The sequence below is a fragment of the Diadema antillarum genome, unplaced genomic scaffold, assembly GCF_040938485.1.
Source record: "Diadema antillarum isolate AM-2024a unplaced genomic scaffold, OU_Dant_1.0 seq00000420_RagTag, whole genome shotgun sequence".
Classification (NCBI taxonomy): domain Eukaryota; kingdom Metazoa; phylum Echinodermata; class Echinoidea; order Diadematoida; family Diadematidae; genus Diadema; species Diadema antillarum.
Genome location: NW_027271405.1, coordinates 782,286 through 800,032, shown reverse-complemented (window position 1 = coordinate 800,032; position 17,747 = coordinate 782,286). Strand labels below are relative to the sequence as shown.

The following is a 17,747-nucleotide window of genomic DNA, read 5'->3' as shown; positions in this document are numbered from 1 at the left end:
GTTTCTATATGAGGTACTAAGTAAGCGTAGATATCGGGGTAGGGCCTACTCAAAGAGGTTCTACTGCACATCTGGCCATTCTGTTGGGTCGTTGATCTAGAGTCCTGCCGCGATTTCATTCTTACGGGCACAGGTCCAGTCCGGCCGCCTTAAACTTGGCAAAATACCGGGACCGATCGATCGACAGGATCCAGATTATTAGAATATTGCTGGCAAGACATGATGCATGTAGAATAGGGATCTCATGAATGATGGCACAAATGACAAAATGAATAATGAAAAACAGTCGATCCCCATGATGTCTGCGTAGAGTTGCACATAAATTATACGCGTCGCACATGCACAGCATGCAGTATGCGCATAATGCAGGCTTAGCGCTTTGTGCTTGCAAGCTGTTTGTTTTCACTCCAGTCGACCGGAAGTGACGTGTAGCCGACCGCAAGAATATGTATGTATGAGATTTTCACCAGAGATGTATGACACGCACAATACTCAAATTTGTGGGTTGGAAACTATCAGCGTTAAGATTTTGGTTGGAGTCCTGATGGAAAACCATCTGTGGTTGAGGGACAGAAAGTTGTTTCGTTGTTTTGTGAAATATGTGTAAGTCACAATTCGTTTTCATTCCAGTGTGCGACTCTTGACTGAGAAATGTTGTAAAATGACTAATTTCAGATGCTTTTGCTGATATATTTGTCAGAAAAGCTAAATCGTAAAAATGTCGTAGGTTGTAAGCAAGAGAAATGCGACGAAATAACACAAAATTTGATATGTGTTTGCAAGCAACTGCCTATATGACAACTTATTCCAAGCCATCATTGGTACAGTATAACTGGAAGTCTACCTGATACAGAGTTGCTGTTTTATGTGAAAAATATCATTGGAAGAAGAAATAACAATGTATCATCAAAGCAGCAAAATAGTTCACAAATTGCTACAAGCACTAAAAGGTCATAATACATCACATGGTTGTATTATCACTTTTCCTATGGAGGGTGGTGTTAAATTTATGCACATGATTGTATAAATATATTTATATGTGTTATCGAATGATATTACTGGTAGCATGTTATGTTCAAGCAGATTTTGTATTATGTATGCCAAGATGACACTGATTATTCCTAATGTATAATTATTGATATTAATATCTGGTTTATCACTCTCAATGCTTGCATCACTCCGTAACGTCAAGTTCCTACCTTTGAAAATTACTGTAAAACCCCAAACTTTCATGAATTTTGAGTTTTGTCTACCCAGCGCATTGAGTGCCAGTGGCAGTTCATGAATGTTTCTGGTTTTTACGGTAAGTGCTCAATACTGATGGTATTTAATGCCAATGAACAGCACATAGAATGCCCAATGTCTTCACATCTCCTACAGCTACTGTGTCTCAACGACTGAATGTTTTGTGAGGTCCATCGATTCTTCTTCCCAATACGGCCGCATAACAATATCCAACATGTACTTGTCTTCGTGTGTTATGTCGCAGTAATAGCCTTACTCCCTTAATTAATCAGAGCATTTCTTTGTTTTTTTCATACATCGCAGAGTCCTGGTAACGGAATTTTCAATTGGCAAGCGATGGTGGAGAAATAAACATTAGATTCTTCACATACTCGCCACTGTTTATCGCAATGTTTGGTTGTGAAGACTAAGCAAAGCAAATGGATTCAAAGAATCAGTATTGACGTTAGATCACAATGGTCATGCTGTGTTGTATGTCATTTCTTTAGAAAATGTAATTTTGTTTAAAACACAAAGATATTAATGAAAAAAAAGAGGGGTACCTCATGACCTTGCTTGCACATAGTAATGTGCAAACTTAAAGACCAAAGGCATGTAAGATAGCTGTCACTGTAATATTTGTATTTGTTAAATCATGACTTGTGGAAGAAAAAAACAAAACATAAGAGAAATGCTTGTGGAGACATTTTGACGTTCAGTGATGTGCAGCCATTTCTTCTGGCTGTGGCCTAATGTGTATGATAAATTAAGTAAAGTGTTAGTGTTATGGGTGCAGGATTGTTGCAACAACATTTAACCCAAACTAAGAAATGTATGTTTGTAAACTTCTGAACATATTTCAGTTTGTGTCGCCATTTTTTTAAATAAATGAATAAACGTAATTTTGTCACTAATGAAACATTTGGTCAAGTTCTCTTGAATTTTATGTTGTTTTTCTTTCTACCCGCAGTTTATTTTTTCAATCTGTTCAGTAAAGATTTGACTAGAGTTTCCTTTCATTATATTGAAATTTCATTACATCCAAACAAAAAGCTATATAAAGATTACATAGATAATAATTTTGGAACCTGAATATTGACTTGTAACTACTAGTAAATTTTCGTTATGACCATGTGTGTTATAATGGGAGTATACTGTAGTTGCGAAATCATGTTTAAAAACATGGGGCCGTATTCTGAGGGCTTAATTAAGGTGTAATTAGCACTTAATTACTGAATTGATATTCTGAGAGCTTAATTAATTAGGGGGTTTATTACCATGACAACAAGCATTTTGGCAGGAAAGTATTACACACTTGCGGGTATCAACGCGCGTGCACTTCTAAGAGGACTTAATCACAGAGTTAATTACAAATTGGTATTCTGAGCGTGTAATCAAGTATGAAAATTAATGGAAAATGATACCAAAGAGTGCCATTAACTACTCCGATATCACCCATTACAGCGTGTTTTCTCGGCCACAACGATGCTTACCGTCTTCCATAACCAAGGAGTGGTTGAATCTTGTTGTCATGGTATCCGTAGAATTCAGAGAAAAAAGAAATATAGGCGATCTTCAAGAAATTTTGTCATTTTATGAGATCTCTTCAGAATTTTTTTTCGTTGTAACCGGAATTTGGTTATAACAGGAGTGCACTGTATTGATGTGAACATGTAAAGCCCTATAATTCCACAACTTTCTCTTTCCTTTTTGTTCATTTTTTTTTTTTACTAGACCTCTACCTTCCCGTTCGTCTGATTATTTTGCACTTTTTACCATCAACTCATGGGTCGGTAAACAAGATGAGAAATTTTACCCGATAGTTCTTGTGTCCTTTTTGCAACCCTGAAAATTAAATCCTTTCATACGCTGGTACATTGTAGAGGTAGGTAATTCAGGCCCTTCCTCAGAATAACAAAACTGGAACCTTCTTTATGTTGGAGGGGAAAACCACTCTATACAGATTTTCAGTGAATTTATTCAGACCCTAAAAAATTCCAACCGTTATTGTATGTAGTATAAAAGGGGAGCATATTCATGAGTAACATGGGATTAGTTTTTCCATTTTTTTTTTTTTTAAAACTGAGGTGTATTACTGTAAGATTTAGTACATGATGTTGGGAGACAATATTCTTCAACTATGCAAAATTTTCTGATGTTTGCAAAAGGGATATGCAACGTTTGCTGTGAAGTGTTGATATCCCCCTGCAATGTACACAGAATGAAAGAGACAAGACATGCTCCAATGAAGACAATAGGCAAGCACTCATAATATGCACATTAGATTGCTTTATACACATATTATGACCAAAGATAGTTGCATACATGTTTCTTTGTTAAAAGAAGGTGGCACGATAGAATACAAAAGTATCACGACTTCACTTACCCTAATTGTATAAAAGACTACCCATAATTACACCATATTCTGAGAGCCACTTTAAAAGCCAGAGCCACCTTCCTCCAGCATTTCTGAGTGTTGTCATGGTAAAAATGCTCATAAAGTGAAATACTGTATTAAAATCACATACATGTACCTCTTATGCAAAACTGCCAATACGGGAGACGGCCATTTTGATTTCAAATTGTCAGGAATAAAACACATTTAAAATTCTGTATAGTTTTGTTTGGCTGGTATCAACCACCGACTTTGTAAGTTTCTAGTACTGGGCTAGAAAGTTCTGATGTGCGATACATATCAGAATTTCCATAATTCGGCACAAGAACTGATCACCAGTGGCTCGTAAGTTGTTAGTAACTTTACGAACAGCTTTATGAAACACCCTCCCGGTGTATCCTCACATAATATACATTTGTTAAAACGATAAGAAGTTATACACATTAAAAAATGTGTAAGCATTATATCAGCTGTTTCCTCTCTTACAGTGATTAAGGCAGTAGGGGAGCCGTCTTACAAATTCGCAGGTCAACATGACCTAACAAATTCAACTCGACGCCCAAGGGTCGCAGTGTTCTACTAATGTATTTAAAGCATTAAATCCTGATTCACGCCAAGATTTACACACACACACACACACAACACACACACACACACAAAATAAAATTTTCTCACACAGCACCTTACTCATTCCAGTACTGGTAAACAGTTTTGTTACTGGTATATAATTTGTATTACACAATACATTATTACATCTACCAAATAAAAGCAGTACATCTGCAATCCCTGCAGTCATTTTCACATCACACTCATCATCATCAGCAGGTGCCTGGTTGTCTGAAGTTTACAAACATTGACTGCTATGAGGGTTAGGGCTGAAAAAGCTGATATTTTCATGAATGCAGTCATGGACATTTTCGCGAGATGTCGTTTTCACGATTTGACTCTGAGTCTGTCGTAAGTGCACTAAATCCTGTCTGTTTGTGACATTTTCCTGTGTTGTTAATCTAGCGGCCCGACAGCGATTCACAAATATTAAATCCTTGTACAAAATAACAGCTTTTACAGTAATTATTGACTGATGGTAAGTCTTGCAAGTCTACCAGTCAAGATAGGAAAGAATGTTGAAGCAGCAATGGAAGACTTTGTTGAACTTCTAAACTATTTGAAGAAGCATACATTGATGTTGAAGACGAAAAAGGTTAGTCTTAGAGTAGTGACTTGATGCTGTGATCGTGGATCCTGTCAGATCCGGATTGGAAAGAGAAAAATGACGAGGTACTTTGGTTCAAACAAAGGAAAGAAAAGGAACTGAGAAACCCATTAGAAGAAATGATAAAAACTGAGGGAGTGTTAAAACTGACCTGAAGAACTGAGAATATCAAGTACAGTCAAACCTAACAATAGCGGCCACCCAGGGGAGGACGAAAAAGCGGCCACTATAGACAGGTGGCCACTAAAGCAGGTTTGACTGCATTCCAATTTCTTAAAGCTGCAGACACAATGCTCTCGTAATAATAAAGTTCATAACTGAATGATGTCAAAGCTGAGTATGTTCGCTCACCAGCTTAATACCTGCAGTGAAAAATGAGCTTTGGGATGGCTAGAGCATTTGGAGAGAACCTCACTGATGCCACATGCATTGAGAAATACACGTTACTGTCATTTTTGTGAATCAAGTATTTCCTTGTGCTGAGACCTGCTCATTTTTCTTGAAGGCTTGTTCTGACATTACCCTTTAAAGTCAGTTTGCTTTATACCAATGCCTGCATAAAATATCATGAAGACAGTGTCTTTACTTACACTTTAGTTTTCCAAATCAATACTGTTTTTGAGTGCAACTGAGACTTTGCACTGTATCACTAATTTGGCGAAGTAATGTACTTCATTTGAGGTTACCATGTCAACAATAAAAACAGCTTCAAACTGTTCACTGGCACTTAGCTCAATGTTAGACACACACACACTAAAGAAAAACCAAAATATGAGAATGAAACTCTTTACTTCTTGTGGTCTTACAGTGTGTGTGTGGGGGGGGGGGGGGGGGGGTTGAGGAAAAGTAGTCTTTCGAGAGAGCACTTCTAATCAAGAGGTCCATCAAACAATTCTCACATTAACTTGCTAATGTAAGATGTGGTGTAGGAGCATGCTTTTGCCTTTGATAGGAGGAAAAGCACTCAATACATCCTACTGGACATTTACAAAGGATATTATGATATGGATGATTTAGAAAGGGTACTAGTATAATATGGGTACATGATGGATGTAGCCCACACTGAGAAAAATCATATACTGTATACACCATATATTTCGCGAGTCTAAATTTTCGCGAATCGGGAATTCCCAACGATTTCGCGAGTGGTTAAATTTGTGATCGTGGAGTCCTGTTCTGAACACAGAAATGTACATGCATACGTCATATTCAAATTGGGATCAGGGTCAATATTTTCGCATGTCTTTAATTTCGCGAATAGCACCCGACTCGCAAAAATAAAAACCTCGCGAAATATTCGGCATAGACAGTAGTTCAATATGATGTTGCGGAAGTTACTGTTGTGGTAGTTGCTTGAGTGGTTAAAAAATAGCACACACACTGTTTATGGTGGACTGATTCTCCCTGTGGGATTTGATACATGCATCTATTTGCCCAAATTGCAAATACATCATTTCAGCATTCTAGCAAGAGAATTTTCACTGGAAAAGACACTCTTTGAAATTAAGCTCCAAGAATGATTTCTCATTAAATTGCACATGCAATAAAATAGTAAGAAAAATAGAACATAGGACATGAAAAATATATTTTTTTCCTGCCTTCTAGACACACATTTCATCACTTTACACAATGTATGTGTACACACAGCATCCCTATACACAGCACAAGATAAATGGATACACAGACTGTGTATGCTCCAAAACAAGCACATTACTACATATATGCATACACGTGCACATTGACATAATGTGTATGTCACATGGGTCATTGCACATAATGCTGGAGTTGGCCCTTTAACCTCCGTCATTGACTACCAGTGAGTTATGCACAAGAAATGAACAAAATTGAGGTGTAGAAATGGCAAAGGTTATTTCCTACCATTACCTCTGCAGATAGCAGTCTTTGGCAACTACACTACATGATATATATCAAAAGCTGCTTCTAAATCATTTGTAACAAGAGCAGAGATGTGGATAGGACTTCCTTCTAATGTGATGTGATGCACAGCCTCAAATGTACCTGAGGAAAATGCAGGTGATTTAAGACCTTCATGGCTCAAGTACTGGTACTTTCACTCTCATCTTCACTGGAAGCTCATCAGGACAGTTGTGACACAACTTTTCCCACCAACTCTGTGTGCATTGAGTTTCCGAGGTATATTTGGGAGTATAATATGTAAAGCAGGGCTGCTGACACACATTTCACAGCACGCAGTAGTAACATTTGCTATTCCTGCCAAAAAATGTGGTTCCTTTATAACAGTTCCAGAGCCAGGCTAGGTCACTGTAAACAGTGAGTCTGCGGTGTCGCCTGTACTGCAGCAGACGGCATAAATTAAAAATTTTAAAAGAGTAAAAAGCGTCTCTCTTGCAGGAGCTACTGATTGTTTTGATGCACGAATGCATTTATAATGGCTTGGATGGACACGTACGTCCCCGCACCAAATCCGACCAGGCCCAGCACGCAGATGATCACGTTCTTCACCAGCCTCCTGATGTTGACGAACGTGTCGTAGCCCCGGTAGGCGTACGTGAGCTCCTCGATGATGGGCGGGAAGATGAGGGCAAGGTTGGAGCTGGCGGCCGCTCCCACCAGGGAGATGAAGAGGGGAAGCTGGGGGATGGCCACGGCTAGTGTCACTGGGGTGAGAGAAAGAGACAGAGGAAGACATCATCATGAAACATCTGCAAAGACAGTTTTTTTTTTTTTTAATTTACATAAGACTGGTGCACTTTGTGCAGGAAAAATCAATTTGCAAGCTACAATACTAACTGAACACTCTCAAACTGCAGATATACACAAATTTTATGTTAGTGCAAACTGTTAAAAATGCCTGCACATCACATTCTTGAAAGAAAGAAATAAATTGAAACTGAGTAGAAAAATGCAACTTAAAAAAAAACACACAAGCAAACAAAAAAACCTTACATATCACAATCTTATTCTTCATATGCTATTTCACACATGCACCACTTTTTATGCACGCGATACCGTATGCAGGGTCTAAAGAGGAGGCGGGGCCCAGAAGAACCTTCCTCCCCTCGTCCCATGCCCCTACCCCCGACACAAAAAACAACAAAACCATCAAATTCTTTTTTTGGGTGAACAATCAATTCACCGCACAGTGTAGATGATGATACTTTTGTCACGAGACAAGTCTTACTTGTGATCAGTACGAGGAGAGTCCTGAACGCGTACTCCGCTAACGTGTCGTAGCGCTCCGAGTGCGTCCAGTCGTGCAGTTTGTTCCTGACCGGAGGCCATACGAAGCTGAGCGGAACGTAGAACTGGAGCCCATATGAGATGAAGATGGCCCCTACAAAGAACAGCTTTGTTGCCGTGTACAACCTACAATACGTCAAAAAATGGAGTTGAGATAAATGTATTATAACAGGCTGATAGACAATTGTGTAAAAAAAAAAGAAGAGATCCTTAGGACAAGAAGGACATTACTCTTTCTATCAACTTCATAATGCTTCATTAGGGGCAACTGATGTTAACTGGTAGTGGTTTCTTCTCATTGTGAAAAGAGAACATGAGTACTGGTAGGGCATTTACTCATTTGTTTCTACTCATGCTCTTTTTCCTTTTCGGGGGCAGAAAGGTGTTCCTGGCAAAGATTACCTTCCATTGTATAAAAGGGACATAAGTGCTTGCGGGGAGTTAACTTTCTCTTTTCTAATAATTTTCATTTGTCCACTTTGGGAAAGGATTTAATGAGACTGCTATTTGCTACAAACTCACTTTCACTTTCACTTGTATGTTATCATGTTTTGAGACTGGAAATGCTCCCCACTTCCTTGATGCATAGGCACCATTGATCTCTGCAGGAGGTATCTGGATACCTCACTCCTCTATTCATGCTGTACAAAGAAGTGAAGCCTCCATGCCGCCATTTTGCCAGGCACACTCTATGGGCATTTACACACATTTGACACAGACTGTCACCAAGATCATGTGATGCTGCGAGCTCTGTATGCAAATGAATGGGCGATGTGCATGGTAAGATGGCGGCATGCTAGTTTCAAAGTGAGTGGCCTATTGTATATCCAGATACTGTAAACGTCAATATTTTCGCGCAATTAATTTTTCGCGCTGAGCGGCTCGAAAACGTATTCGCGGGTTCTTAAATTCGCGCTCCGCAGCAGGTTACTTTACTGTAGTACACATTCACTGCTTTCATCCAAAGCCTCTGCTACATAGCTTGCTATGCCATCGTACGACAAGCGACGTAGCGAGCGGCTCGACTGCGAGTACAAGCACTCAAATACGTAGTACAGCTGTGACTATAGTACCGTAGTCACGGGGTACTGTAGCATCGGTGCGTGCGGTGCACACATGCATGCTACAGTACACAGCAATCTATCGTCTCTTCGCACAGTACTAGTAGCGTAAACATGCCTGTACATTGTACTACGTAGCAGTATCATCGATGAAGCGCACACAATTCATCCCGTTCAAAATGTGCATAGAAAATTGTGAAGATATATTCGCGCGTTTTTGAATTCGCGCTAGCCGAGCGTAGCGCGAAATCCGCGAAAATTAATGTACCGCGAAAATTTCCACGTTTACAGTACCTCCTGTAGAGTTCAGTGATAGCACACAAACCTTACTGCGAGTGATGTCTGTCAAACTATAAATCATGGAATGGAAGAGTGTTAGTAAAGCCACTGTGAGACTGAAAGTGGTCAGTAAATACTGTCCAATGTATCATATGTACTCTGGACCACAGACGGTGACACGACATTTGCTCTTGCAACAAATGCTACAGTCTATTTTCTACAAAGACTTAGGGTTGGGGTTAGGATTGTGATATGATTTTAGGTTTAGTTCGATGCGAGGATTAGGATTAGGGTTGGGGTTATGTTTGTGGGTATGTTTTATGTTTGGCTTAACGTTTAGATACATCATAGGTTTTATGTTTGGCTTAGTGTGCAGATATCTCATGGGAGACAATTGTCATGCAATCAAAGGACACAGACATGACTAACCCACCAAGTTCTGGGAAAATCTTGACACAGTAATAATTGTCTGGTCATCACCAAATTGGCAACCCTAAATTCCACTACACAATTCATATGAGAGAAAGTTAACTGATTAAATTCATCACATCTGCAACAGTGTTGACACTCTTTAAACTGACTGAAATAATAGAGTGAAATCAAGAGAGCAAAGATGGTAGAAGTTTCACCACGATCTAATGTCAAATGAGAAAGTTGAGGATATTTGCATTTCACCTGAACAATGTATGCAAATTATAGGCAGTGATGATGTCATAATCTCTTAAGTGTCCCAGTAACATGTACACAAGAAATCGTCACCAAATTTCCATTTGTGAAATGAAATCAGAAAGAATCAATTGTGTCTTGAGCATGAAATCATTGTATTGTTTGAACAACCCAGTAATAATGACTTGTAAGGGGGAAATGTTGTGGTGGCAAAACCATGGACCAAAAACATAATTTTTTAAGAATACCCTCATGCTTATATAAACCACAGGCAGAGGTGTGTGGGGTGATGACATTGCATCCTGTGATTTCCATACTTTAAAGGTAAAACTTAATTCTCAGAAGGGATTAAATTTGATTTTCCACCATTTGGAATTTGCTTCCAATATCAAAGAAGGGTCTACCAAGATACATGTCTGGCTGGCACAATTTGCCAGGATAATGAGTTGTTTTGAGCCCCAAAAAGTAACGATTTTGATCGCAGTACACAATTTTTATTCCCGTAGAACCCTACCCATTCAGTAGTGGGTAGGCAAAATGCTCTGTGATGATCAATCAATCAATGACATCATCATTTCACCTACTTTGCACATGTGACTGCAACCACCATCACTATTTGGTAGGAGGAAAAAATATGAAACTTTAAAATTTCATACCTTTTTTTACTTCCTGTCTAATTTTGATGAAACATTCATGTTACTATTCTCTTCATTTGATTTATCTTTATTCATTCATGCAACTTGAACCTGGGTGGGCAAATGCACTTTCAAAGCAATGATGCTACAACTGACCCTGTAGTTGGAAGGTAGACAGTGACGGTGTCTTTCAGGGTGTTGCCAAAGCACAGGTATCCCAGGGTGCCGGTGGTGAGATAGAGGAAGGCCACCACTGACATACCAATGACGAGGACCTTGGGGAAGTCCTCCGGGTGCTGGGTCTTGTTCTCCAGGGGAAGTACCTTGGGGCAGAAAAAAATTAAAAATGTCATCATTCTTTCTATGTTCTTCCCCATCCATCATCTCACAATCTGATTGGAGTCAAGAGGCAATAGCTGCGGTCAGACTGGCAAAAGATCAAGAAGTTTAAGATCGCAATCTTTAAGATCTCAAAGTTTTGCCAGAGTGACCGCAACCTTCTCGCGAAACATGCCACTCCAACTGGGGATATTTCCCCAACCCGCCAAACTTTTTGATCTTTTGCCAGTGTGACAGCTAAAAACTGAAACTTCACAATATTAAACTTCTCGATCTTTTGCCAGTCTGCCACATATCTATTTTTCTGAAAATCTTCAAACTGCAAACATCACTGCCATGTTTTGAAGCACTAGAGTTTACTATAATCACAAATCCCTGCAGTTTGCTATAATCTACTTCTGCAGACTAGTAGAAGACCTACAGATACCAAATGCTTAATGCTATAACTTTGCTGCAACAAAGAGGAGTCATGACCACTCTCGGCCACTATTTTAAGTTTACAATCATTGCACAACAAAAATAAAAAACAAACAACCAAACAAACAAACCTGAATGCATGACCACTGTGTACCATTCAAAGTTTGCAATCATGTAACATTGTAAATGTATGACCATGTGGATAGAGTTCATTCCACAGGGTTTTGCAAAGGACTGACTAATCACTGAACTGATCAACATACAGACAGATCACATGCTGACTCCTACATGCTCTCTTTAATCTTTGTTTGGCAGGGGTGCAATACTCTACGATGGAAATCTCATGATGACAGAAATAAAATACTGTATATTACATCCTGACCTATTGTTCTATTCCTTTGAATAAATACAGCAGTAGCAAATAAGACAGGAGATCTTAGTTTTTGTACCATTTCGGACAATTTTTTCCATCTATGGCTTTCTCTCTTATTGATGCATCATCAAAATATTATTTGTACAGATACATACTATACATAGACAGCTATTTTTTTCTTCTTATATCCCAAAATACAATTTAACCAACATAAAAGTAAAAGACATGTATGCTATAAATGACTATGATTGCCCCCCTCCCCCCCCCCCCAAAAAAAAAAAAAGAGAGAAAAAACCAGCTTTTTCAAGATTCGCCACCAATATTCATTGTTTCACACAGGCATGTAACATTCCTGCATAGTTACTCACCACACCAATGCCCTCAAAGGAATACATGGCAGTCCCAAAGAAGAAGGCGATACCTTGAAAATTTCCAACCATCCTCAGTTCATTGAGGGGTGTTCCCTGGCCTATATGTGCCAGCAAGTACTATAATGGAGACAAACAAATGTACAAACAAACAAGCAAGCAAAGAAAAGAATTACTGCAACGTGAATAAAAATATTACAGACACAATACAATATTGTGGGGCACAATTCTGCGCCAGATAAATTAGCTGACTGAGTTGTATATTAGACAATGTTCAAATTGGTGTACATGACACTCAAATGTACCACATTGCTAAAGGTAAAATATATTTTGTAGTTTACATACACATGCAGAAACTGACAATGTGTGAAATAACCTTGTGATAACATGATTTCAGTTGGATAACGGCAAAAATGCAAAATATTAGCCAAAAAGGTATGCCGTCAGTATTGCAATCTCAGAACAAATCCCATGCGGTTTCTATACTGTGTAATGTTTTATAATTATCAATAATCAACAAATTGGGCCATAGCAGTATCCAACCATCTTCTGTGCCACAGTGAATCACATGCTGAAGCTTGTCAGAAAACATGATTGCTAGGGCATTATCGATGATCACATACGGTTCTACCTTACCACTTCTGAATATGGAGGGCTTATCACGTATAAAAGTCAGGTATTCCGATCTTAAGTATTTCACACTTTCGATCTCAAAATACTCCGAAACAACTCATCATCTAGCTAATTGCTTCAGCCAGACATATTTCCTGGAGAGCCTGTATACTGCACGCAAATTCCAAATGGTGGAAAACAAACTTTCAGCCCTTCTGAGAGACATCTGTTGCCTCTCAACTCTGTTTTGAAAACTTTTGATACATTATTTGTTTCGGATACTTGAAAACAAAAGTTTTTACCATTATGTAGACCAGCAGCAGATTTGGAGTAAACTTGCTATCTCCCCCCTCCCCCAAACAACATGCTGAACAAAGGCTAAAGACACTTAAACATACGGCATGAAAATATTCACAGCTGAATGAAATGTGCCTTAAAAATCAAATTAACAACAATAACATATTACAGTAGACCATACATGGTTTGGCATTATGAAGGGCTCAACACTAACTTTTTTCTCTGGTGGTCCGAAATGAAAGGAACCATATAAATCCATTTCAAATCCATGTTGTCTGATCAGGCCACCAAAAGATAGCTTTTGGGGAAATTTGGTGGCCTGAAATGAATTTTTAGTAGCCCCAGGCCACTGGGTCACTGGGCCACTACTACTGTTGACATTGCTTTATTATTATTATATTAATTCCAAAGAGAACAGAACAGCATCCAGTACCTCAAAGAGAATGGCAAGACCGACGACTGACAAGACGTTGGCAATGGCAGAGAGAGGCGCAAAGTCATCGAGGTTTCTGATGTAGACTAGCAGGATGATTATGGGAGCAATCATGAGCACAAAAATTCTCTCATCAAACACTGCATCTTTATAGTACTGCATGTATATCTGTGGGAAAGAAAACAGTGAGATATATAAACAGAGATAGAGAGGCAAATAAATAGATAAATAGATAGATAGATAGATAGACAGATAGACAGATAGACATATAGATAGAAAGATGGATATATAGATAGATAGATGGATAGATAGATAGATAGATAGATGGATATATTGATAGATTGGTGGCCCAAGATAGATAGATAGATAGATAAATAGATTGGTGGCTCAAAATAGATAGATAGATAGATAGATAGATTGGTGGCCCAAGACAGATAGATAGATAGATAAATAGATAGATAGAATAGATAGATTGATGGCCCAAAATATATAGGATAGATAGATAGATAGATTGGTGGTCCAAGACAGATAGATAGATAGATAGATAGATAGACAGATAGATAGATAGATAGATATATATAGATACACTAGATAGATAGATAGATAGATAGATAGATAGATGGATGGATAGATTGGTGGCCCAAAATAGATAGATAGATGTATAGATAGATAGATAGATTGGTGGCCCAAGACAGATAGATAGATATATCAATAGATAGATTGATAGATAAATAGATAGATAGATAGATAGATAGATAAAGACTATTTATGCGATATATTTCACAAGTCTAATTTTTTGCGAATCGGGACTTCCCGACAATGTTCCGAGTGGTTAAATTTGGGATCAGGAAGTATAGTATGAATTGAGAAACGCATGCATGCACATTGCATTCATGTCGGGGGATTAGAGTTAATATTTTTGCGTGTTCTTGAATTTGCGAAAAAAAACAAAAACAAAACAACCAAAGACTCACAAAATTAAAAAAAATATACACCTCACAAAATATACAGCGTATACAGTAGATAGATAGATAGATACATACATACATACATATGTACATACATACATACAGTGGTTGATGGATAGATAGATAAAAAGAGAGATAGATAGATGGATATTTTATGATAAACAAAGATATTTGAGTTTATGTCCTAAACTTCTTATATGACCAAAAAGTACTCTGGATATACACACCACTTTATATCACTACTCTGCATGGTATACATTCAGACACATGTGAGCATATCAACATATTCTCACAGGCCATCATGATCTTCATGATCACTTCTGCATTTGAATGGCACGAGACAAATCGAAATGCAGCAAATCTCTCACTAAAGCCAAACAGCATAGTATGCGAAAGTTTCAAGAATAGACACTTGGGTAACCTTCATTTTGCTTTCAAAAGTAGATTCTTTTGTCACCAAGAAAAGACTTCGTCTTTGCTATATGATAAATAAACCACTCATTAACAGATTGCACACCTTTAAATTTCATCTCAAAATGTCCTTCCAACTATAAAAATTGTTTTTTTTTCCCCTGTCTTCACAGAAATCATGTAGCCAGGCTAATTCTGAAAACAAAGCCAGAATAACAAAAGCCTTCCTTAGCCCACAGGTCCCCTCTAACTGTGAGAAACGTAGCACTCCTTCAGTGAGCTTGAAACCACCCTTCGGTGTCTAAGCGCAGAGCACAACATGCATAGATTCTATGTCAACTCTCAATGTCAAATCTAAACCACGCTTATTCCAGTAATCAATTATTGCCAGCTCACATCTCTAATGTTGTCAGCAATGAAGAGGAAGTACACACAGCAGAATCCAAATTGAGTAATTACGAGGAAGATGTTGACCACTATCCTGAAAATTAAAATAAAATAAAAAAATGTGAAAGTGACATAATGGTTAAAATGTGTGTAATAAAGACTATAAAGCAGTTTGACCGCAGCTTGCCGTAGACTGACATGTATGTTCTGTCATTATTATGTTCTGTCACATAGCCTTCCAGATGCACTTTGATGAAATCCAGTCGTCTTTACTACTGTTCTTAAAGGGAGCATATACTTTTGGTTGAGACCTAACTTCAGGTTTCTAATATTTTTGGTGAGACAATGAAAAACCTCTGATGAAATATGAAAGAGCATGTAATTCCAAGAGGGATGCAACGTTTACCTGATGAAAATCAGTTTTAAAACTGCTGAGATATCCAAAATAGAGCATTCCTAATAAAAGGTGGGACCCACCTTTTATTAGGATCGCTTTCCTTTACTTTGTTTTTGGATGTCTCAGCGATGCAAAAAATGATTTTCATCTAATACACTTTGAATTTTTCTTAAAAGGGTATGCTCTGTACTATTTCATAAGTGGTTTCTTGGTAGCTCGCAAAAAGTTAGAAGTCCAATTCTCATCTCCACCAATACTATACAATCCCTTTAAACGTTAAACCTACAACCATTTTGGGAAATATATATATACATAAACATGTAAGTACATATTGACCGATTCTGTGACGCGCTATGTGTATTTTTGGCATGGGCGCAGCCATAGTGGGTGTATCAGCCGACCCCCCCTCCGCACTCCCCCACCCCTCTCCCTACATTAGCACGCGCGCAGAATGAAAAACTGCTTTAGCCAATAGGCGTCTCGTACTGAGTGCGCGAATGCTTGCTTAGTGCGCGAACCTTTGTCACAAGTGCGCGATAAACATGTTGCCCCGGGGTGGGGGAGAGCAGGGGGGGTCGGCTGATACACCCACTATGGCTGCGCCCTGTGCCGTAAAATGTCTGCTGCCCTCAACGAACCCGAATCGGTCAATATACATATATACATATATATATATATATATATATATATATATATATATATATATATATATATATATATATATATATATATATAATTTTGTCGTTAAAGTTCTGTTCATCAAGCCACATAATCATTATTGGATTTCTCAAGCAGAAGTTGTGGTAAGAAAATTAATTTTTTTTCTAGGTCACAGGGATCTTCCTTCACAACCTTGGACTTTCATCAATGACATTTCATGCATTTCCTTTCTATTTCTATCTTTTCAAACAAATATCATAGTGGACATTCTGAAAGGTAAAATCACCACAGTAAGACCTCGATTATCCTATCGCGTTGGGAACAACGGGCGTTCGGATAATTGATTTGGCTGGATAAGAGAGATATGCTCAAATACAGCACTGCCTAGCATATCGTGCTAGGGGTATACACATGTTTTTAAAAATTTACTATACATGTATTATGATTGTCTGCATGGCATTGTCATGCTTCATACTTCAGGAATTGATACGGAAATAAACGAAATACGAGTAAAGTATCCATTCATGTATTGTTTGTTTGATTGATATTGACTGACAGTGAGATCAAATTTGCGACTAGTCGAATACTGCCGCTGCACTGTACTGTAACCATTGCTGTGCACTCGGTGCCAGTGACAAGCGCGGCATCAGTCTTTGGCACCGTCTCAACAACTGACTTAAAAGTTACAGTCTGCTGCAATGATTGGAATATATCTCGTCATGTATTTGCAAGAAAACAGTTCAATGTGTGTTTGCTTTGAGTGAGATATGGCACTGAAAATACATGCAAACATTTTTAAAAAAATATCAGTCAGTCAGTGTCCGCATAACAGAGTCCGGATAATCGATGGCCAGATAATCGAGGTCCTACTGTACTTGAAAATGACACCTACAGTCGAAAACAGAGACCTTTGACCTTCACTTTCATCTCTTGTGTTTTATGTCACTAACTGCCTAATTTTCCATCATTCCTCCAAATCATATGACTACTGGACTTTTCACTTGAACTTTCAGCTGAAAACTGAAATTTACATTCAAAGTACAGTGACCTTTGATCTTCCACTACTGACAGTTTGTGTAATTATCTTTATTTTGTTTCTATCCTTCCTACTAGGTTGAATTATGAGTGGACATACATTGCTGAAATTACTGCTGAAAAACATTTCTTGGCCAAAGTTGAGTAATCTCTGACCTTTGAGATTGTGGGAATTTTGTCCAAAATATCAGGAGCACACCTACACAAGTTACTTAAGGTCCTTGACAGGTTTTTTTTTTTTTCTGAAAGTTTGTTACCAAGATCTCAAGCATATTTACAGATCAGCAAATCTGACTATAGTTAGGTTCACGTGCTGTTCCTAAACTTAAAGTTTAGGTCGAAAACTTAACTCTCG

The 17,747-nt window shown here is 38.3% G+C and overlaps 1 protein-coding gene across 1 annotated transcript in view; it reads right to left on the bottom strand.

The window, feature by feature from the left end:
- Window positions 1-7,208: 7,208 nt before the first annotated feature.
- Window positions 7,209-17,747, bottom strand: part of LOC139732408 (neutral amino acid uniporter 4-like) — a 37,815-nt gene continuing 27,276 nt past the window's right edge. The window contains exons 6-11 of the mRNA XM_071643273.1: window positions 15,310-15,394; window positions 13,535-13,702; window positions 12,193-12,312; window positions 10,852-11,018; window positions 7,996-8,180; window positions 7,209-7,471 (exon numbers count right to left, since the gene is read on the bottom strand). Coding sequence (XP_071499374.1) covers window positions 7,209-7,471; window positions 7,996-8,180; window positions 10,852-11,018; window positions 12,193-12,312; window positions 13,535-13,702; window positions 15,310-15,394 — 988 coding nt within the window. The remainder of the gene's footprint in view (window positions 7,472-7,995; window positions 8,181-10,851; window positions 11,019-12,192; window positions 12,313-13,534; window positions 13,703-15,309; window positions 15,395-17,747) is intronic.